Source organism: Microcaecilia unicolor, chromosome 2, assembly GCF_901765095.1.
Source record: "Microcaecilia unicolor chromosome 2, aMicUni1.1, whole genome shotgun sequence".
Classification (NCBI taxonomy): Eukaryota; Metazoa; Chordata; class Amphibia; order Gymnophiona; family Siphonopidae; genus Microcaecilia; species Microcaecilia unicolor.
In genome coordinates, this window is record NC_044032.1 from 4,002,928 (window position 1) to 4,026,290 (window position 23,363).

Genomic DNA, 23,363 nt, shown 5'->3' on the forward strand with positions numbered 1-23,363 from the left:
TGCCCACTGTGTCTCTGTCTTCAGGAGTCAGCAGAATGTTTTTTACATCGGTGTCCAGAAGGTAAATGGATGGATAATATGCCTGGACATTTTTCTGAGCTTAAAGTCCCTACAGTACTTGAGTCTCCTCCCCCACCCCCCTCCCGGTGTGAGTGAGCCCGCCCTACCTCCTTCCAGTGTAACTAGCTGCAAAAACTGTAAAAGTGAAGGGGTAGATATTCAAAGCGATTTAAACGGCCAGGAGAAGCCAGTACCTGGTTAACTTCCAGATCCTGGACTGAAGTGTTGCCAACCCCCTCCTGGAAGATCAAGATCCCCCTTCCAGAGTTGCCCACGGGTTCTAAGCACACACATATAAATATTTTTGTATGTGTAACCGTATATGTGTTTAAAGCTTTATCGAGTTTTTTATTTTCGTAAAGGCCACTTAATTGAGGAGTGGCCTAGTGGTTAGGGTGGTGGACTTTGGTCCTGGGGAACTGAGGAACTGAGTTCGATTCCTACTTCAGGCACAGGCAGCTCCTTGTGAGTCTGGGCAAGTCACTTAACCCTCCATTGCCCCATGTAAGCCGCATTGAGCCTGCCATGAGTGGGAAAGTGCAGGGTACAAATGTAACAAAAATAAAATAGATACTACTGGAGATTCTACATGGAATGTTGCTACTATTGGAGATTCTACATGGAATGTTGCTACTACTGAGATTCTGTTGCTACTATTGGAGATTCTACACAGAATGTTGCTATTCCACTAGCAACATTCCATGTAGAAGGCTGCGCAGGCTTCTGTTTCTGTGAGTCTGACACTTGCAGGATGTCAGACTTACAGAAGCAGAAGCCTGCGCGGCCACATTGGTGATCTGCAAGGGCCGACTTCTACATGGAATGTTGCTAGTGGAATAGCAACATTCCATGTAGAATCTCAAATAGTAGTAACAGTGGAGGAGGAGTGGCCTAGTGGTTAGGGTGGTGGACTTTGGTCTTGAGGAACTGAGTTCAATTCCCACTTCAGGCACAGACAGCTCCTTGTGACTCTGGGCAAGTCACTTAACCCTCCATTGCCCCATGTAAGCCACATTGAGCCTGCCATGAGTGGGAAAGTGCGGGGTACAAATGTAACAAAAAGAAAAAAATTTTATTAGTTTGTTGGAGAAACATAACACTGAATAAATATTCAAAGCTTACGAAAACCCACAACTCCCAATATCAGCAATGTATAATGTTTCTTTAAACTTATAAGTACAGAATTATGCGTCTGGTGGATATAAGTGCTTTCTCAAATATTTGTTCTCCTTCCCAAGAGGGCAGATATAAAATTTAGTGTAAAAACTTTATCAAAAGCCTCTTGTAGGAGGTGAGTGAACTTGGATGTTGACCGTATGTGATGATCTTAAGGTGGCCAAACGGGTAGAAAAGGTGATGGTGAAAGCTAGAAGGATACTTGGGTGCATAGGGAGAGGAATGACCAGTAGGAAAAAGGAGGTGGTGATACCCCTGTATAAAACTCTGGTGAGACCTTACCATTGTGTACAATTCTGGAGACCCCACCTTCAAAGAGAAATAGGATGGAGTCGGTCCGGAGAGTGGCTACTAAAATGGTTGGTGGTCTTGATCGTAAAGTGTATGGGAACAGACTTAAAGATCTCGATACGTATACTTTGGAAGAAAGACAGGAGAGGGGGAGATATGATAGACATTTATTTCAAAAATCTGTTTTTATTCAATAATAAGAACATTGAACAGAACAGTGGCAAATCCACACAAAGTGAAGCAAAAAAAAAAACAAACAAACCAACAACCCACTAAGCAATGGGAATAATTCAAATACAAAGAAAGAACACCCCCCCCCCTCCCCATATCTTATAGCTTGAAAATAGATAACATCCTCACTGTGGTATAGGTTAGAAATTTGAACTCTTATAGTCCACAACCTAAGGGACAAGACTAGAAAGAAACTAACTCTCCCCACATGGAGACATTTAAATGCCAATGTGGCATAAATGCACAGGAAGCGAGTCTTTCAACTGAACAGAAACTCTGGATCGAGGGGGCGTAAGATAAAAACGAAAGGGGGGTAGGCTCAGAAGTAACGTGAACAAATGCTACTTCATGGAAAGGGTGGTGAATTTGCGGAACGGCCTTGGAAGTGGTAGAAATGAAAACGGTATTTATTTATTTATTTGGTACATTTGTATCCCACATTTTCCCACCTATTTGCAGGCTCAATGTGTCTTACATAGTACCATAAACAGCGTTAGCTGATTCCGGTATGAACAGATACAAGGTGATATTGTGGTAGAATGAGGTACATGTATGGTAAATACAATTGGGGGGAACTTAAAGAGGGAGAGGAAGAGTTAGGATATGTCCATTACGGTCTTTGGTTTCGTTATGTTGCAGGTTTCCAGGTTTTTTATGTTGGGTCGGTAAGGTAAGAAAGCTTGAGACAAATACGTAGGATCTTTAAGGGAGAGGAAGGGATAGTAATGGCATGATTGGACAGATTGGATAAGCCATATGGTCTTTATCTGCCTTCATTTTTCAATGTTTCTTCAGAAATTTTTAAATCTTCAGGTACACTGAAAACTTTGAAAGGACAAGCGTAGGTTTAATTCTTGTTTTTTAATTGCTTGCAGCCAGCTGTTCAGCGGAGATACTAAAGGCTCAGATGACTCCCTTTCCTCTGTCACGTAAGCATCACCAGTGTCCCACAGACAGCAGGGGATTTTGATCATTAAGATGACAGTCTGTAGACTGTTTGGCATATTAACTAATATTAACCTGTCCTAAGCCAAGAATGTTAACATAATTTTATGTACTTTTCAGGTGTGTTGGCTGTCTTATGTAAATGAAATGACATCTACCCCACCACCTTATTTACACTGTCGACAATCAGCGGTCATGTCATAGTAACATAGTAGATGACGGCAGAAAAAGAAATGCACGGTCCATCCAGTCTGCCCAACAAGACAACTCATGTGTGCTACTTTTGTGTATACCCTACTTTGATTTGTACCTGTGCTCTTCAGGGCACAGACCGTATAAGTCTGCCCAGCACTATCCCCGCCTCCCACCACCGGCTCTGGCACAGACCGTATAAGTCTGCCCAGCACTATCCCCGCCTCCCACCACCGGCTCTGGCACACTATCCCCACCGCCCAACCACCAGCCCCGGCACAGACCATATAAGTCTGCCCAGCACTATCCCCGCCTCCCACCACCGGCTCTGGCACAGACCGTATAAGTCTGCCCAGCACTATCCCTGCCTCCCACCACCGGCTCTGGCACACTATCCCCACCGCCCAACCACCAGCCCCGGCACAGACCGTATAAGTCTGCCCAGCACTATCCCCGCCTCCCACCACCGGCTCTGGCACAGACCGTATAAGTCTGCCCAGCACTATCCCTGCCTCCCACCACCGGCTCTGGCACACTATCCCCACCGCCCAACCACCAGCCCCGGCACAGACCGTATAGCCCAGCACTATCCCCGCCTCCCACCACCGGCTCTGGCACAGACCGTATACGTCTGCCCAGCACTATCCCTGCCTCCCACCACCGGCTCTGGCACACTATCCCCACCGCCCAACCACCAGCCCCGGCACAGACCGTATAAGTCTGCCCAGCACTATCCCCGCCTCCCACCACCGGCTCTGGCACAGACCGTATAAGTCTGCCCAGCACTATCCCTGCCTCCCACCACCGGCTCTGGCACACTATCCCCACCGCCCAACCACCAGCCCCGGCACAGACCGTATAAGTCTGCCCAGCACTATCCCCGCCTCCCACCACCGGCTCTGGCACAGACCGTATAAGTCTGCCCAGCACTATCCCTGCCTCCCACCACCGGCTCTGGCACAGACCGTATAAGTCTGCCCAGCACTATCCCCGCCTCCCACCACCGGCTCTGGCACAGACCGTATAAGTCTGCCCAGCACTATCCCCGCCTCCCACCACCGGCTCTGGCACAGACCGTATAAGTCTGCCCAGCACTATCCCTGCCTCTCACCACCGGCTCTGACACACTATCCCCACCGCCCAACCACCAGCCCCGGCACAGACCGTATAAGTCTGCCCAGCACTATCCCCGCCTCCCACCACCGGCTCTGGCACAGACCGTATAAGTCTGCCCAGCACTATCCCTGCCTCCCACCACCGGCTCTGGCACACTATCCCCACCGCCCAACCACCAGCCCCGGCACAGACCGTATAAGTCTGCCCAGCACTATCCCCGCCTCCCACCACCGGCTCTGGCACAGACCGTATAAGTCTGACCAGCACTATCCCCGCCTCCCACCACCGGCTCTGGCACAGACCGTATAAGTCTGCCCAGCACTATCCCCGCCTCCCACCACCGGCTCTGGCACAGACCGTATAAGTCTGCCCAGCACTATCCCTGCCTCCCACCACCGGCTCTGGCACACTATCCCCACCGCCCAACCACCAGCCCCGGCACAGACCGTATAAGTCTGCCCAGCACTATCCCCGCCTCCCACCACCGGCTCTGGCACAGACCGTATAAGTCTGCCCAGCACTATCCCCGCCTCCCACCACCGGCTCTGGCACACTATCCCCACCGCCCAACCACCAGCCCCGGCACAGACCGTATAAGTCTGCCCAGCACTATCCCCGCCTCCCACCACCGGCTGTGGCACAGACCGTATAAGTCTGCCCAGCACTATCCCCGCCTCCCACCACCGGCTCTGGCACAGACCGTATAAGTCTGCCCAGTCCTCCTTTCCTTTCCTTTCCTCTTCTCTGTCTTGCAGTCTCATCTCTGCACTTTCTCCTGTCATTGAGATACCTGAAGAAAGTCTCATCAGCTTAATTTGTCTCCTTCGCTACTATTTTCTTCCACTTATATCTTTGCTCCCCAGTTTCTTTTTCTGAGACCTTTTGTACCTTCTGAATGCTATCTTCTTTTCTCTCCAATCGTTTTTGTAAACCATACTGGAATAGGGTGGTAATTGCATGGGGACGGCCTCCCAGTGGAAGTGATAGAGACAGACCATATCTCCTCAATTTAAGAAAGCTTGGGACAAGTATAGTATCTCTGAGAAGAAGGAATAGCAGATGGTATGGAGGGGCAGACTGGATAGACTACATGGTCTTTATCTGCCGTCATTTTTCTCTGTTACCGTGTTTTCTCTTGCCTTCCTTTACTGTTCCTTCAGTGGTTCTCAGTCCAGTTATCGGGACAGCCCCAACTAGTTGGATTTTCAGGATACCCACAGTCAGTTTGCGTAAGATTTGTATGTAACAGAAGTAGCACGTGCAAATGTGTTTATCTCATGTGTATTCATTGTGTGTAGCCTGAAAACTTGACCAGTTAGCTATGTCCCAACACTGACCCAGGTGAAATAATTCTCCTGCTCCTAGGTGCGTTTTCCTGGCAGGCGTTGAAGTGATTCTATTAGAATTGGAGGTTTCCTTCTTATGTATGAGAGACTGAGCCTATGAATGGGTGAAGGCTTGAATCAGAGGGGGATGACAGTCTTGTCTTTCAAATGTAGTTGTCATTTCTCTGACTCTTTGTGGCTTCTCATTACAGACAGCAGCTCCTGTTTCCCCACTATCCCTATTATCAGTAAGTTCATGTTACCAGTTGTCGCTCTTGATTCTTGTTCTGTTCCTGACGCTCTCTGTTCTGATTGTCTTGTTTTTTCATTGCAGACTCGGTTACCTCCTTTGTCCCATCACTATCCATAAAGCAGGAGAATACAGAGAAAGAGGCTGGTAAGACGTTAACACACCTGTCTTAGGATCCATTCCTTCTGAATCCTGTTCAGAAGGAGTGGATCCTAAGGAGCTTAGCTGAGATTGGGTGGCAGAGCGGGAGGCGGGGATAGTGCTGGGCAGACTTATACGGTCTGTGCCAGAGCCAGTGGTGGGAGGCGGGGCTGGTGGTTGGAAGGCGGGGATAGTGCTGGGCAGACTTATACGGTCTGTGCCAGAGCCGGTGGTGGGAGGCGGGGCTGGTGGTTGGGAGGTGGGGATAGTGCTGGGCAGACTTACACGGTCTGTGCCAGAGCTGGTGGTGGGAGGCGGGGCTGGTGGTTGGCAGACTTATACGGTCTGTGCCAGAGCCGGTGGTGGGAGGCGGGGCTGGTGGTTGGGGAGCGGGGATAGTGCTGGGCAGACTTACACGGTCTGTGCCAGAGCCGGTGGTGGGAGGCGGGACTGGTGGTTGGGAGGCGGGGATAGTGCTGGGCAGTTATACAGTCTGTGCCAGAGCCGGTGGTGGGAGGCGGGACTGGTGGTTTGGAGGCGGGGATAGTGTTGGGCAGACTTACACGGTCTATGCCAGAGCTGGTGGTGGGAGGCGGGGCTGGTGGTTGGGAGGCGGGGATAGTGCTGGGCAGACTTACACGGTCTGTGCCAGAGCCGGTGGTGGGAGGCGGGGCTGGTGGTTGGGAGGTGGGGATAGTGCTGGGCAGACTTACACGGTCTGTGCCCTGAAAAGGACAGGTACAAATCAAGGTAAGGTATACACAAAAAGTAGCACATATGAGTTTATCTTGTAGGGCAGACTGGATGGACCGTGCAGGTCTTTTTCTGCCATCATTTACTATGTTACTATGTCTTAATAAGAATGGCTTTTCTTTCTTATAAATCTGATAAGTCTCCTGAAAACTCCAAGGGCAAAGTCCGGTGAAGTAATGCTTATTCTTTATGAAGCTGAATATCATGAGTCACCATTTTGAGAATACCTATGGGTAAAATGAGCTTATTTATTGGCCCTTTCTGTTACTACAAAGAAAATGTAAATCTCTGGAAAACCCAGGACATGCATGTAGACCTTCTTCCCTAGTAACAGTGTCTGCCTTAGGAAGGACTCCTCAGGATGAAAGCTTTGGCTTGATAGAGAGCAGCCACGTTTATTAAAATAGCTTTATTTGGAACTAACAGTAAGTTCCAGGCCTTAAGGAAGAAGCCAGTCGTGATTTTACCCATTGCAGCTGTGAACTTGACTATTCTTCAAAAACAAGTAGGGTAAGCAAGCCATGCATGTGGGTCATGTTATTTGACAAGTTTCTGGAAAAATGTAGTATCCTCCATCTTGAGTAGAGAGGTGTGGTGGCCGTGTTAGTCCACTTTTAAAGGTAATCAATATAAATAAAGCAAAAGAAAATAAGATAACCTTTTTTATTGGACATAACTTAATACCTTTCTTGACTAGCTTTCGAAGGTTGCCCTTCTTCGTCAGATCGGAAATAAGCAAATGTTGGTAGATGACAATATATATAAGTGAAACGTCAAAGCATTTCAGTGACAGTCTAACAGGATGGGGGTGGATAGGTGAGAGACAGGAAGAGACAGGTGGATGAGGGACATGGAGATATGCATGGAGACAGGAGGGTGACAAAGCAGTACAATTTTATGGTTGCTACATTGGAGAAACAAGTCAGATGCTAAAGAAGAGATTTAATTTACATAGACACCATATGAAAAATACTAGTACCAATCAGGATGTCACCTCTGTGGGGCCACAAATCAATCCCACAGTCATTGGTAATAAGTAATCGTACTCCAAACAGAATCAAGACTATACGCTTACTGTTGAAACACATTGATCAATGATATAAATCCACACACATCCGCACCAATGTGTATGAATTTTCAAAATGCTTTAACAAGTTCTTTTACATTTTTTGATATTTTTAGAGAAACATTTTTTAAGAGTGCCCTCAGCAACAACCACTATTTTTAGGCAATACTGTTTAATTGCCGAGTGGCATAGCACCTCTTTCATCGGGCTGCTCTCGTATGTTTATTTTTTACAAAAAGTGCTATAATACGTGTGGCAAAGTGCTACTCAGATAGCTAAAGTAAAGAATACAAAAATGAAAAAACAAAAACTTATCTGAACAATATTGATTCACGACTATCGCTTCGCCCTCATTTGCTCATGTGTAAGACCAGTTGGTCAACTTCCCCTGGAAACGCCCGACACCGCGGGGCTCAAGAAATCTTTCATCAGGGACTTGGGTTAAGGCCACACAAACACTCAGGATAGAGTCGTCTTTTCGTCACATCGCTTCTTGTGAGCTATGCTCATGTTGCACTGATGTAGGTTTTTAAAGGCGCCTCATCTCAAGCATAGATGCCCATTCCAAGGCTGTGCCAGCAAAAAGCCAAACAACAAAAAACCCCTCATTTTTGCACCCAGAGGAAGAACATAAGCTTTATTTAATTGAATGCTTTACTTGGCAAAATGCAAACTGGTTCTCCATTTAGTAGGAAAAAGTCTTTGAAAACTCCAAATGTAATTGGAAGCCCAGCCCCATCAAGCAACAGTAAAATCTCTTCTTCCTCCCAATGAAAGAAAGCCGCCTTCTCCATCCTGGGTGGGTGGGGGGGACAAATTGAGGTTACCCCTAATCATTAACTGATAGAAATATTAGGGGCCAAAAAATCTTGTTCGTATTGAATAAGAGTCTTGAGACTTACCCCCCATCCAGTCTTCTAAATTACATAAGTGGGCTCTTCCCACACTGATGCTGGGAAGAAATCCGACACATCGCCTGTTCGGCCTGGAACGCTTGTGTGTCCAGGGCAAAGGGGAGAGAAACATTAATACATTCATGCATATTTAGACTCCAGTCCTAAAATCCCTGCAAAGCTCTTTTAAATTTCTTGAGCTCATAATATTTTTATCTCAAGGGTAGGAATCATTTACCATCTGGTCAGGAATGTTGGAAGCAATGTAGATTTAAATTTTCCATTTGTTACTCTGCCCTGGGGAGGGAATGGATGGGGGGGTTATAACATTTTCAGACTTGGGCGTTCATTATCAAGCAAAAGGTTCTTGGAAATTTTGGACATTTGTGCTTTTATATTTGTATTATAATTGTTCTATTGTTGAATATTGAATTCCAGTAAAATTGTTTTAAAATCAAATGATGTAAGAGACAAGCCAGGTTGTAAATCTTGAGATCTGGGAGGCCCAACTCCTCCCCCCCCCTTCTGCCAAGTCCCATAAATAATCAGCATTCTTCCTGACAGGGCTGTTGGGAGGGTGTGCTACCGTTCTCTAGTTGTTTCTAAAAGAAGCCCCATGTTAATGGAGTAAATGGCGTTTTTATCAGCAGTGAGTTGGTTTCCCAGGTACCTAAATGATTTTTCTGTCTAATGTAATGGGAAGCCCAATCCCCATTCTCTCTGCAAAGACACTGATTTGGGCAAAACCTCAAATTTGATGGAACAACTTAAAACCTGTATAATCTTCATATTCAGTAAGTCTCCAGTGAGGTTGGAGGGAATTGCAGGAGTCTACAACCTTAAATGTTTGATTCCCTAGGAGTACCCGCTTGCTTTCTGGATTTGCAGTAATGTCTCTGAGGACCAGATCAAGTGATAAAATAAATAGTAACAGAGACAAGGGACAGCCCAGTCTCGTACCCCAATATATGTGAAAGGACGCAGAATACATGCCATTCACCCATAACCTCGTATGTGCATCATTATACAGCGTACAAATCCCATCCACATAGCAACCTACAAAGCCACAGGTTAAAGTCAGTACCTGTTGGGATCTCATTTTCCATTTTCTGTTGTTGGATTTCCATATGTGCTTTGCTCCTTATGCTAAGGTTGCTGATCTGTAACATTCCTTGAGGACAGAGGGATAAAAAGCCACACAAACCTACCAACCTTCCCTTCTGCAGCTGCTTTTCTTTTGTTCTTTTTCATAAGGCTGACAGGGCCACACACAATGCAGATAGAGCATGAATTCCTGTACACGCCCAGTAAACCTTTCAAGGATAACCCAACTTACCAGAAACTTCCTGGTGAAATGTCAAATGATGGTACCCACATATGTGGCTTCTTACTTTTCTGGCCTTGGAAAATGTGTTGTTTCAGGTATGCAGCTGTGCTTTCTGATTAAATCTATCGATGCAGTGTGGGTAAATCTGGGGACCGCTTCAGCCTTGTTAATTCTGAACATATAATGCCTTTTAGTTTTCCATGAGTAGCATTTGTTCTAGTGACTGGACATGGGGTCTTGTCAGTGCCCTACAACACTGACCATTGCTTTCCCCCTACCCCTTGGTGAGAAGTGCCTTTGAGAGCTACAAGAAACCCTGCTAGACATTCCCAGTTTACTTCTCCAGCCTAACATTTCTTCTCCTGTACCATAGATGCACCACCAGAGCATGGAGCCTCACCTGCAGCGGGAGCTGGGACCACGCTGGGTAACCAGGCCGCAGCTGCAGACATGCAAGGTAAACCTCCTCCCATCTGCACGGTATTAACCACAAAGCATAGTGTATAGAGCACTGCACTGACACAGAGCAGTAGTGATTCTTTGTATAGTGCTGTGCAGAATCTGGAGATTTATAGTCAGTCACTTCTACAGCACTGGAAACGTTATAAAGCTCCATCTGCCTGCACAGTGCTATACAGACACTTATAAAGCCCTGTGCAGTCAGAGCAGTGATGTTTCCTTATGCAGCTCCATTAGTTTACATAGCACTGTACAGTCACAAGAGTTTATTTGAAGTACTGTCGTTGTACACAGCACATGAAAGCTGGCAGGTCCAACCTTTCCAACCATATTATATAATATGGCCAAGACCGAGCTTATCGTCTTCCCACCAAAACCCACTTCCCCTCTCCCTCCACTTTCTGTCTCAGTCGATAACACCGTCATCGTCCCCCTCTCATCTGCCCGCAACCTCGGAGTCATCTTCGACTCCTCCCTCTCCGCTCATATCCAGCAGATAGCCAAGACCTGTCGCTTCTTCCTCTATAACATTAGCAAAATTTGCCTTTTCCTCTCTGAGCACACCACCCGTACTCTCGTCCACGCTCTCATTACCTCTTGCCTTGACTACTGCAACCTACTCCTCACTGGCCTCCCACTTAGCCATCTATCCCCCCTTCAGTTCATTCAGAACTCTGCTGCACGTCTTATCTTCCGCCTGGACCGATATACTCATATCACCCCTCTCCTCAAGTCACTTCACTGGCTTCCGATCAGGTACCGCATACAGTTCAAGCTTCTCCTACTCACCTACAAATGCACTCGATCTGCAGCCCCTCCTTACCTCTACCCTCATCTCCCCTTACGTTCCTACCCGTAACCTCCGCTCTCAAGACAAATCCCTCCTCTCAGTACCCTTCTCCACCACCGCCAACTCCAGGCTCCGCCCTTTCTGCCTCGCCTCACCCTGTGCTTGGAATAAACTTCCTGAGCCCTTACGCCAAGCCCCCTCCCTGCCCATCTTCAAATCCTTGCTCAAAGCCCACCTCTTCAATGTCCCCTTCGGCACCTAACCTATTCAGGAAATCTAGACTGACCCAATTTGATTGCCCCTATTTGACTGACTGTACATTTGTCCTTTAGATTGTAAGCTCCTTGAGCAGGGACTGTCCTATGTTTGTACAGCGCTGCGTAACCCTAGTAGCGCTTTAGAAATGTCAAGTAGTAGTAATATATGACTGTATGTTCTTACACTGTGATGCAATAAAACAAAATATATACATTTCAATGTTCAGGAAGCCCAGAGACAGTTTGAGTTCAAGGTGGTCACATTGTGTGTGTGTGTGTGGGGGGGGGGGGGGGGGGGATAACAGAGCCCAGGTCTGAGTGGAAAGTGAACAGTTGAGGAAAAGGGCCCTGGATGTCGCATGCTGTGAGCAGAGGGTAAGAGCTGGGAGCCTTCTGCAGTCTTGGGTTCCAGGCATTGTCGTCTTGTTCTGTGCTGCTCTAAAATGTATTATCTATAATCCAGAGTTCTCAGTGACATGAAATGTTCAGCAAGGCTGATCTCTCTGACTTTACTATTGGATTATAGTACAGTTTATTGATATATCGCACTCTTCTGTGTGACTGTTTTTCAGGTGGGTCAGTGGTGTCTCTTCTGCAGAGCATGCAACAGATCCTGACGCAGCTTCTGCACACCTCCCAGCAGCAGCAGGTGCTCTTGGAGAGCCTCGCCAATGACACCGTTTCTCATCTGAACCTCATCTCCGACAACCTGCTACAAGTGGGAGAGACCCTGCAAGAAATGCTCCTGAAAGCTCATCACAGGAATCAGGTGGAGTGAAGAGCCCAGTGGTCCCATGTCCCACCCACTCCTCATCTCAGGCACCTGGTGCAGGTGGAAGACACTGCAGGAGCTTGTCTTGGGCGAGCTTACGAGATCCGTGGGGGGTGAGGATCCAAGCAATCTCCTCGTCTCTCACATCCTGTGCAGGTGGCCAAGACATTGCAGGAGCTTGAGACCACGGATAAATATCAGGCAAGCTTCCCTTGTCTTTCTGGAATGCTGACAGCGGCAGGAGCAGCAGACCTTGTGACGTGGCCATTGCTTGAGGACGGCCCCTACACAATATGGGATCTAAGTAAGATGGGTTTATGCACTCATCATTGGAAAGAAATTTGACTTTGGCTAATGGACACGAGAAGAAGCAGCAGGAACTTAATCATGGACATAAATGTAAAGACAATTTGAATATCTTGATCTTAGAAAGACATTCCCTGGCCAACGCAGGAATCGTTGCAACGCAGACTGGAATTACACAGCTGTCACTTTTTTAAACTGAGTAGAGATGATGGTTTGTGGATGATTCATCAGGTTCAGGGGTCATCATCAGCCACCAGAAGGACAAGTCCAGCTACATTTAGAGGGATTTACACGTCTTTTGTCCTGGTTGAAAATTGCCTTTCTGAAGTGGCTAAAATTACACGCAGGCTTCCATAGCACATGTATTATTCTCATAGGTGTGGTTAGGTTGGGATATGGATGTGGGATTTTACCCCCTCCTCTTTTCTCCCCCTCCCTTGCTGCCTCTGCAAGTCGTAGATGCAACGCACAGGGACACTTTAGCATGCGTACCTTACCCGACAGTTTCTCTAGTACGTGGGCTCTTTCAAAATTGTGACTAATGGGTGCACTGCAAGGCTGCCAGATCTCCTCCGCCCCCCCAACAACCCTCATTTGATGAGTATCTCACACATATAGTCTAAATAGATCTGAGTGAGACCATTGTCAGCTGCAAACACTGTGATGGGCACCATATCCTGGTGAGGCAGACGCTGCAGCACACTGATGTCCTCCTGCCTGGAAAAAAAAATCATTAGAGCAATAGCCAGTCGGGTTATTTCATTTCTTGCAGTAAATGGTGGACTGTGCTCTTGTGAAGGACACCAGAGAGAAACCCTTTTGTATCATGTTTTAATTCTGATTTTAAGAGCAAAGTCTGACATGTTCAGCTTCTGGAGAAGAGAATTGCTCTGGGTGTTAAGGATTTATGTAAAATGTTGCTGCCTGAGCCAGAGATTTTCAGTCTTTGTCATCTCACAGCAAGCTTGCACAGCGCTAAAATGTCAAGGCACCCCCCCCCCCCCCCCAAACATGGCCCAGCATTTTACCTGCTCCCCCCTGCCCCACAAATAGGCCAACATAAAGCTGTCCCCCCCCCCCACCATCCACCCTCACAAATAGTTCAGCATTTATCTTCTCCCCACCCACTCCCTATGCAGAAGCAGGAAGTTAATGTCGGAAAGAACGCTCTGCATAAATCGCTGCCACCGACCACTAGAGACAACAACACTTTGACCCTCAACTCTCGCAGCACACAGGTTGAAAAACGCTTACTTGAGCCATGAGAAATCTTCTCCATGTGTAATGTATAAATTAAAATTCTATAAAATTAGTACAATTTAAGCCCAACCTCTAATTTCACCCAATAAAAGAGATAAATGAAACAATAAATTTGTCCTTACAACTCTAGCTGCTGGGCAGTAATGGGACTATGGTTAAAACCCAAACGCAGCTGAATATGAGGAGACTGGGATGTTTTGGACAACAACCTCATTAATTTTGGTGGGAGTTATTCTAGAACTTAGTAATACAGGGAAGGGGCCTGAGTAAGAACCCAGTGTGTAAAACAGGAAGGCCTGAAATGGCCAGGCCATGGAGGTGGTGGATGTCAGGACTGGAGCAGATTTTGAGCGAACTTGGGACAAACACTGGAAAGGAGTTCAGAAGTCAGGTGAAAGAATAGGGAGTGGGGAAGCTGGTTTGCATATAGGAATTTAGTAGAAAACCAGAGAGAGAATTTCATGTGGGCAGATTGGATGGGCCAGTAGATCTTCATCTATTGTAATTTAGTACATTTATTGTATAGCCTGCCTAGAGCACCTCTCCCTCACCCCTCACTTTTTTTTCCCCGTCCTGCCCAACACAGTCCTCGCCCACCAGAAGAAGGTGCTGGGAGACAAACTTCAAATCACTGCTAAATTGTGAACTGCCAACTACTCTTGACCTTGATTTATAGAAAATGAGAAAGCAACCCCTGGTAATGTGAACAGTGAGGAACTAGCTAAAAACAGAGATTGCTCAAGTCATCAAACAACTCAAGAATGGTTAGGCTGGGCCAGATCAGGATCGTGTGGAAACCTTAAGAGCAGGAAGGAGGTATTGTTGTTAACAATCTACAAAGACTATTCTGTTGTCTTGTATAGACTGAAGAACTGGAAACTTGCTGACGTAGTACTCATCCTTAAAACGTAACAAGACCAGTACAGGGGAATCGACCTATCATTTTTTTTGGAGGAGTGCTTAGCAAAGTAATTGTAACCCACCAACAGCCAGTGCGGGAGGTGTTCTGTTGGGCAAATATTTTGAAGAGAGGATAAGATGTGGAAAAGTTAGGCAGTCAATGATCAAATTGACAATATTCATTGACTCCCTATTGACGTTTCTGAAGGCACTTTTGAAATCTATGTGGAAAGCTCTTTAGGTGACATGGATCTAACAGAAATTAGTCCAAATTATTGCTGCTTTCTATGTGATGGCACACTTTGCAGAGTAAAGGTGCATAGTGAAAAACCCAACAGCTTTGTTGTCCAAATGGGTGTAAGACAAGGATGTGTGTTGTCACTACTTCTGTTCAGTGCGGTTATTGATTGTGTCATGAAGCAAAACTTGGCTGGGCATGGAATGTATTTTTTTAATTTTTTTTTTTTTTTAATTTTTTGTTACATTTGTACCCCGCGCTTTCCCACTCATGGCAGGCTCAGTGCGGCTTACATGGGGCAATGGAGGGTTAAGTGACTTGCCCAGAGTCACAAGGAGCTGCCTGTGCCTGAAGTGGGAATTGAACTCAGTTCCTCAGTTCCCCAGGACCAAAGTCCACCACCCTAACCACTAGGCCACTCTTCCACTCCACACAGCCTGCTATTTACCAGGTGCAAAGTACAAGCCAATGATATATTATTTTCATGGAAGAATCAGAATCCAAGAGCTGCTAGATACAGTCATAGAAAAAGTAGGAAAACAAGTTACAGATCAATGCAAAGAAAACTAAGTTTTATAGCATCAGACAATTCAAAAAGAACATAAGAGTTGTCCTACTGGGACAGACCAAGGGTCCATCTAGCCCATTACCTTATTTCCAGCAGTGGTCAGGTCATCCAATAGACCACATGAAGGAGTGTTACAATCTAGCTGAGGACTTGCATAGGCCTGCTACTGTGCCAGATGGAATGCTTGTCCATAATTTTTGGCATCTTGCTGCTCGACCATTGGTACAGTGAAGCCATTTGAAAAGAATTTGAAAGTAATAGAAAAGATAAGACAATCACACCTTCTGTGATTGGACCATGTCTACAGAATGGAGGCATTGCAGCTACCAAGATGGTTATTCTAATGGCATAAGCCACCTGGATAGAAGGTTATAAAAAGTGGTCCAAGAAAGACCTGGTGAAGCAAAATGGCTCTTCCTCCTGCATGGATGATTTTACTGGAGCTGGTCAGAACCCAACTGCTTTGGAAGAGACTCACTACGGATGCCCTTGCCATGGCCTCCACAGCACCAGTGGGACTGCCCTATCGGTGCTAGACTTGGCAAATTACATTGATACTCTGTTACTTTGAGGAAGTTGCGTAATCCTCTGTTGCCTTCAGAAATTCATCTTGAACTGCTACTGAAAAGGCATGAGCTAAATCTAGATAAATTGAAAACTGTGGTATTGCATCAGAAATTAAACTGTGCAGACTAGATGATCCTAATGTACTTTATCGTGATTTATGGTAATGGTAGAAAAGGCGCTAGGTTGCAAATAAACCACCTTTCATTTTCTCAAGTATAGAGGCTAAGGGAGAAGCACCTAAAGGTGCTAAAACAAGAATGAGACCTGTGGAGGGGCATAATCGAACGCGAACGCCCATCTCCATGGGTGTCTATGTCCGAAAACGGGTATGTGAAGAGGCAGGACAGACCATATTATCGAAAAAGATAGGCGTCCATCTTTCGTTTCGAAAATACGGTTTGGACGGACCAAATGCCATGGATTTGGTCCTTTCTGAGATGGTCGTTTTTTTTTAATTTTTTTAGCAATAATGGAAACTATAAACGCCAGCTCAGAAACTTCCCAATCCAAGCCATTTGGTCGTGGGAGGGACAAATGTACAACATTACCATAGCTCTTAGGGGTGAAGGGGGCAACTACATGTGTGTACAGTGGGTTTTAGAGGCCTCCCATTTACCACCACAAGTGTTACGGGTGGGGGAAGGGATGGGCCTGGGTCTGCTTGCCTGAAGTGCACTGCAGTACCCACTAAAAGTGCTCCAGGGACAGGACTTGTTGCTGGTGTATAACCTTGGCACAGCAGTTCACACCTGAAGACTAATCTCACTGAAAACGTCCTTTATTTGAATAAGCACGTTCACTCACAGTTAACTGCAGATCAGAGGTTGTGCCCCACTGGCAACGAGTCTCACTAGTACTGAGATTAGCAGTAGGTCCAAGCTGGCAGAATGCTGTACAATGCCCTCTTTCAGCAACATTCAAGGTAAGAACTAAGTGCTGTAACGTGGCTAACACATGAAAGGGATCTAAAACTGTCTTACACAAATGGCCACTACCTCATGGACTACCGGAAACAAAACAGGGCACACTCTAACCCAGTAAGCAGAAGGAAAAGCACCATGGGAGTAGAGCCTACCAACTACCAATATCGTGAGGATTTAACACAAGCTTGTGGAATCACGGAGCCCAATACCCTACACACACCACAATGCATTGCTGATGTGACTCTGCAGTGCCCTTAACAGAAAAGGTGTCACACTCACCCGAAAGCCACATCACAACCAGGGAAAGGATGTGACAGGATAGAACACATTCTGCTGTCATGGAGGTGGGTACGGCATTTAAGGCTGGCATACAGGCTGAGAAAAAAAGTTTGTAAAGTGGGGGGTTTTTTTTGGTGGGAGGGGGTTAGTGACCACTGGGGGAGGTCATCCTCGATTCCCTCCGGTGGTCATCTGGTCAGTTGGGGCACTTTTTTGGGAGTTGGACCTGAAAAAAGGGTCCAAATAAAGCGGACCAAATTCTCATCAAAAACGCCCTTCTTGTTTCAATTATCAGCTAAAGACGCCCATCTCTCCTCGGCCGATAACCATGCCCCAGCCCCGCCTTCGCCATGCCCCCGTGATCTTTGTTTGTCTCTGTGACGGACTGCAGTTGAGGACGCCAAAAATCAGGTTTTGATTATACCGATTTGGCCGCCCACGGGAAACAGACGCCCATCTCCCGATTTGGGTCGAAATATGGGCTTCTTTCTCTTTCGAAAATAAGCTGGTTAGTTTCCCAATGCATCTTGCAATCCTTGAACTGATAGATGGTAGCCTAAATCCTTTCTTCTAGGCTAGCCTGTAGGTGATGATCTGACCTTTACAAAACTGTAACTGAATGGGGCTTGGACAGTCTGTTTCCCCAGTATCCTCAAGGAGTTATAATATTCTGCAGTATCACTAGTCAGGCTGCTGTTTCATGCCCTGATTGGCCCTATGATGCTGCAGTCTTGCCTTGGGAGTACAGAGGAGGCATGTCTGTGCCAAGGCTCCGTCCTGGTTCTACACACACTGCCGAGTACAGCCTGTCCTTAACCTCCCCAGGCACTGGCTAAGTACAGTACAATGAAATTTCTCTAGACAGTGTTATCTGTTATTTTACCTGTTGATGTTTTTTGCAGAATTAAATCTTATTTTTCTTGTTCCCTGTTTCCAACTGTTTAATAAACTTTTCAGTTTATTAGCTTTGTGTCTGACTGGCAGTGATTTTTTTGTATTTGGACTGTAGGTGAATTTCCAGGAATTGGATGACACCTGGATTTTGTGAAGATTTCAGTGGCCTAGACACCACTAGGGGAAAGTTTGCAAGACAGACTAATTGCCCAGAGATGAGAACAAACCAAATTGGTGGGTGGTTACCAGTGTAGAGGCACATGTGCTAATGTAGGCCAGGCCTGAGCAGTGCTTGCAGGATCCTGAGAATATTCGCAGAGTTAAGCCTGAGTGAGCAGTAGGGGTTGTACCAAGGCATTCTCCGAGGACAAGCAGGCTGCTTGTTCTCACGACTGGGTGACGTCCGCGGCAGCCCCCACCAACCGGAAAGAAGCTTCGCGGGACGGTCGGCACGCAGGGCACGCCCACCGCGCATGCGCGGCCGTCTTCCCGCCCGTGCGCGACTGCTCCCGCCAGTTCCTTTTTTTCCGCGCCTGGAGAGAGTCGTGCCTTGCCGCTCTCTCTGTTCAGCCGCCGGATTGTTCGATCGCGTGTACGCTGATCGTGCTTTTTTCTACTTTTTCTAACGGTTTTCGTTACCGCCCGGTTTCTTTTTACTAAAAAAAAAAAAAAAGAAACCCTGCGCGTGTGGGGCACGCGCTCCCTTTTTTCCCTCGCTTCCAGCGGGGCCGCCACGTTGCGGCCTAGTGGCCGCACGGTCGTTTTGCTTTTTCGTGGTGTGATTTCAGCCACCATTGACGACTTTGACTTCGCCGACGCGATTTTTCCGTCGATGTCCTCGAAGGTCCCGAGTGGATTTAAAAAGTGTGGTCGCTGCGGCCGGCCGATCTCGCAGACCGACACCCACGCTTGGTGCCTCCAGTGCCTCGGGCCGGAGCACAATCTCAAGTCGTGTGCTTTGTGTCTCGGTCTCCGGAAACGGACTCAGGTTGCGAGGCAAGTTCTACGGGACCGTCTTTTTGGAACTTGCGCCGGCCCCTCGACGTCGACCTCGAAGGCATCGGTATCGACGCCCGGTCCTTCGGTACCGGTATCGATGCCTGAGACATCGGCACCGATGGCAGCGACCCCAGGAGAACAGGTCCCGTCGGCCCGCCGGTCCTCCGGTGAGAGTGGGGGTGAGAGGCCGCGTGGGCAGTTGGCCCCGGTCACTCCCTCAGCTCGTGGGCCACGGGACCGAACCCTGTCTGACCCGGTACCTCGAGACCGAGGGGGATCGACCTCCTCCTCCTCCATGCCCTCCGGCGCCGGTGACTGGCATCGGAAAAAAGACAAGAAGCGTCGTCACCGGTCGCCCTCGGTGCAGCCCGATGTCGGAGAGGAGGCGACGCCGAAGCATCACCGTCGAGAGGAGCGGTCTCCGTCGGTTGTGGAGGTACCGACGCGTCGGGGTTCCGGCACCTCGGTGCCGTCTCCTGGCTCCCAGCAGCTTCTGGCACCGACACCCCTACCGGCCCCACCGCCTTTCCCGGCAGCGGGCCTGGACGAGTGCCTCAGAGCCATCCTTCCGGGGATCCTGGAAGGGCTGATGCGCCAGGCTGTGCCGGCGCCGGGGGTGCTTGCGCCCTCGGCGCCGATGACTGTGGCGCCGGCGAGCTCTAGCCCGGCGCCGGGGCCGTCGACACCGCCGCCGCTTGCGGTGCCGGTCTTGACCGCCATGCAGGTGGAGTCCCCGTCGACGTCGATGGAGCTCCGTCCCCGCCGGCGCGGGAGTCCACCGCTCGACGACACCGAGACCCTGGTGCCTCGAAGTCGAGCCGGGCCCGGTTCAGGACTCAGCTACATGAGCTTATGTCCGACACCGAGGATGAGGACTCGTGGGGGGAAGAGGAGGACCCTAGATATTTCTCCTCAGAGGAGTCTACGGGCCTTCCCTCGGACCCCACGCCTTCACCGGAGAGGAAACTCTCACCTCCCGAGAGTCTCTCTTTTGCCTCCTTTGTGCGGGATATGTCTATCAGCATTCCCTTCCCCGTGGTCTCTGTGGAAGAGCCGAGGGCCGAGATGCTCGAGGTCCTCGACTATCCATCACCACCTAGAGAGTCCTCCACGGTGCCGCTGCACAATGTCCTAAAGGAGACGCTGCTTCGGAACTGGGTGCGACCATTAACTAACCCCACCATTCCCAAGAAAGCAGAGTCCCAGTACAGGATCCACTCTGACCCAGAGCTAATGCGGCCACAATTGCCCCATGACTCGGCGGTCGTGGATTCTGCTCTCAAGAGGGCACGGAGTTCGAGGGATACCGCCTCGGCGCCCCCGGGGCGGGAGTCTCGCACTCTGGACTCGTTTGGGAGGAAGGCCTACCAATCCTCCATGCTCGTGACCCGCATCCAATCATACCTGCTCTATATGAGCATTCACATGCGGACCTATGTGCAACAACTGGCGGACCTGGTCGAGAAGCTCCCGCCGGAGCAGTCCAGGCCTTATCAGGAGGTGGTCAGGCAGCTGAAGGCGTGCAGAAAGTTCCTGTCCAGGGGTATTTATGACACCTGTGACGTGGCATCTCGTGCTGCGGCCCAAGGTATAGTGATGCGCAGGCTCTCATGGCTGCGCGCCTCTGACCTGGACAACCGCACCCAGCAGAGACTGGCCGACGTCCCTTGCCGGGGGGATAACATTTTTGGTGAGAAGGTCGAGCAGATGGTGGACCAACTGCATCAGCGGGAAACCGCTCTCGACAAGCTCTCCCACCGGGCGCCTTCAGCATCCACCTCCACAGGTGGACGTTTTTCCCGGGCCCGGCAGGCTGCACCCTATTCTTTTGCGAAGCGTAGGTACAACCAGCCGGCCCGAAGGCCTCGTCAGGCACAGGGACAGCCCCAGCGCGCTCGTTCTCGTCAACAGCGTGCGCCTAAGCAGCCCCCTGCGCCTCCACAGCAAAAGCCGGGGACGGGCTTTTGACTGGATCCATGGGAACATAGCCGCCCTACAAGTGTCCGTACCGGACGATCTGCCGGTCGGAGGGAGGTTAAAATTTTTCACCAAAGGTGGCCTCTCATAACCTCCGACCAGTGGGTTCTCCAAATAGTGCGGTGCGGATACGCCCTGAATTTGGCCTCCCTGCCTCCAAATTGCCCTCCGGGAGCTCAGTCTTTCAGCTCCCGCCACAAGCAGGTACTTGCAGAGGAACTCTCCGCCCTTCTCAGCGCCAATGCGGTCGAGCCCGTACCACCCGGGCAGGAAGGGCAGGGATTCTATTCCAGGTACTTCCTTGTGGAAAAGAAAACAGGGGGGATGCGTCCCATCCTAGACCTGAGAGGCCTGAACAAATTCCTGGTCAAAGAAAAGTTCAGGATGCTTTCCTTGGGCACCCTTCTGCCAATGATTCAGAAAAACGATTGGCTATGTTCCCTGGATTTAAAGGACGCATATACTCACATACCGATACTGCCAGCTCACAGACAGTATCTCAGATTCCGCCTGGGCGCACGGCACTTTCAGTATTGTGTGCTGCCCTTTGGGCTCGCCTCTGCCCCACGAGTGTTTACCAAGTGCCTCGTGGTGGTAGCGGCCTACCTACGCAAGCTGGGAGTGCACGTGTTCCCATATCTCGACGATTGGCTGGTCAAGAACACCTCGGAGGCAGGAGCCCTCCGGTCCATGCAGTGCACTATTCAACTTCTGGAGCTGCTGGGGTTTGTGATAAATTACCCAAAGTCCCATCTCCAGCCAACCCAGTCTCTGGAATTCATAGGAGCTCTGCTGAATACCCAGACGGCTCAGGCCTACCTTCCCGAAGCGAGGGCCACCAATCTCCTGGCCCTGGCTTCGCAGACCAGAGCGTCTCAGCGGATCACAGCTCGGCAGATGTTGAGACTTCTGGGTCATATGGCCTCCACAGTTCATGTGACTTCCCATGGCTCGTCTTCACATGAGATCTGCTCAATGGACCCTAGCTTCCCAGTGGTTCCAAGCCACCGGGAATCTAGAAGATGTCATCCGCCTCTCCACCAGTTGCCGCACTTCACTGCTCTGGTGGACCATCCGGACCAATTTGACCCTGGGACGTCCATTCCAAATTCCACAGCCCACGAAAGTGCTGAGGACGGATGCATCTCGCCTGGGGTGGGGAGCTCATGTCGATGGGCTTCACACCCAGGGTCTGTGGTCCCTCCAGGAAAAGGATCTGCAGATCAACCTCCTGGAGCTCCGAGCGATCTGGAACGCACTGAAGGCTTTCAGAGATCGGCTGTCCTGCCAAATTATCCAAATTCGGACAGACAATCAGGTTGCAATGTATTACGTCAACAAGCAGGGGGGCACCGGATCTCGCCCCCTGTGTCAGGAAGCCGTCGGGCTGTGGCGTTGGGCGTGCCGGTTTGGCATGCTCCTCCAAGCCACGTACCTGGCAGGCGTAAACAACAGTCTGGCCGACAGACTGAGCAGAGTCATGCAACCGCACGAGTGGTCGCTCCATGCCAGAGTGGTACGCAAGATCTTCCGAGAGTGTGGCACTCCCTCGGTGGACCTTTTCGCCTCTCAGACCAATCACAAGCTGCCTCTGTTCTGTTCCAGACTTCAGGCACACGGCAGACTAGCGTCGGATGCCTTTCTCCTCCATTGGGGGACCGGCCTCCTGTATGCTTATCCTCCCATACCTTTGGTGGGGAAGACCTTACTGAAGCTCAAGCAAGACCGCGGCACCATGATTCTGATAGCGCCCTTTTGGCCCCGTCAGATCTGGTTCCCTCTTCTTCTGGAGTTGTCCTCCGAAGAACCGTGGAGATTGGAGTGTTTTCCGACTCTCATCTCGCAGAACGACGGAGCGTTGCTGCACCCCAACCTTCCATCCCTGGCTCTCACGGCCTGGATGTTGAGGGCGTAGACTTCGCTGCGTTGGGTCTGCCTGAGGGTGTCTCCCGGGTCTTGCTTGCCTCTAGGAAGGATTCCACTAAAAAGAGTTACTTTTTCAAGTGGAGGAGGTTTGTCGTGTGGTGTGAGAGCAAGGCCCTAGAACCTCGTTCATGCCCTGCACAGAACCTGCTTGAATACCTTCTGCACTTATCAGAGTCTGGCCTCAAGACCAACTCAGTAAGGAATCACCTTAGTGCGATTAGTGCTTACCATTATCGTGTGGAAGGTAAAGCCATCTCTGGACAGCCTTTAGTCGTTCGATTCATGAGAGGCTTGCTTTTGTCAAAGCCCCCTATCAAGCCTCCTACTGTGTCATGGGATCTCAACGTCGTCCTCACCCAGCTGATGAAACCTCCTTTTGAGCCACTGAATACCTGCCATCTGAAGTACTTGACCTGGAAGGTCATTTTCTTGGTGGCAGTTACTTCCGCTCGTAGGGTCAGTGAGCTTCAAGCCCTAGTAGC

At 49.2% G+C, this 23,363-nt stretch overlaps 1 protein-coding gene across 1 annotated transcript in view; it reads left to right on the forward strand.

Annotated features, from left to right (window-relative positions):
• Positions 1–12,932, forward strand: part of LOC115461768 — a 50,604-nt gene extending 37,672 nt beyond the window's left edge. Inside the window, exons 8-12 of the mRNA XM_030191813.1 lie at positions 2,634–2,687; positions 5,549–5,584; positions 5,671–5,733; positions 10,140–10,223; positions 11,845–12,932. Coding sequence (XP_030047673.1) covers positions 2,634–2,687; positions 5,549–5,584; positions 5,671–5,733; positions 10,140–10,223; positions 11,845–12,050 — 443 coding nt within the window. The 3' untranslated portion in view covers positions 12,051–12,932. The remainder of the gene's footprint in view (positions 1–2,633; positions 2,688–5,548; positions 5,585–5,670; positions 5,734–10,139; positions 10,224–11,844) is intronic.
• The last annotated feature ends 10,431 nt before the right edge of the window (positions 12,933–23,363 follow it).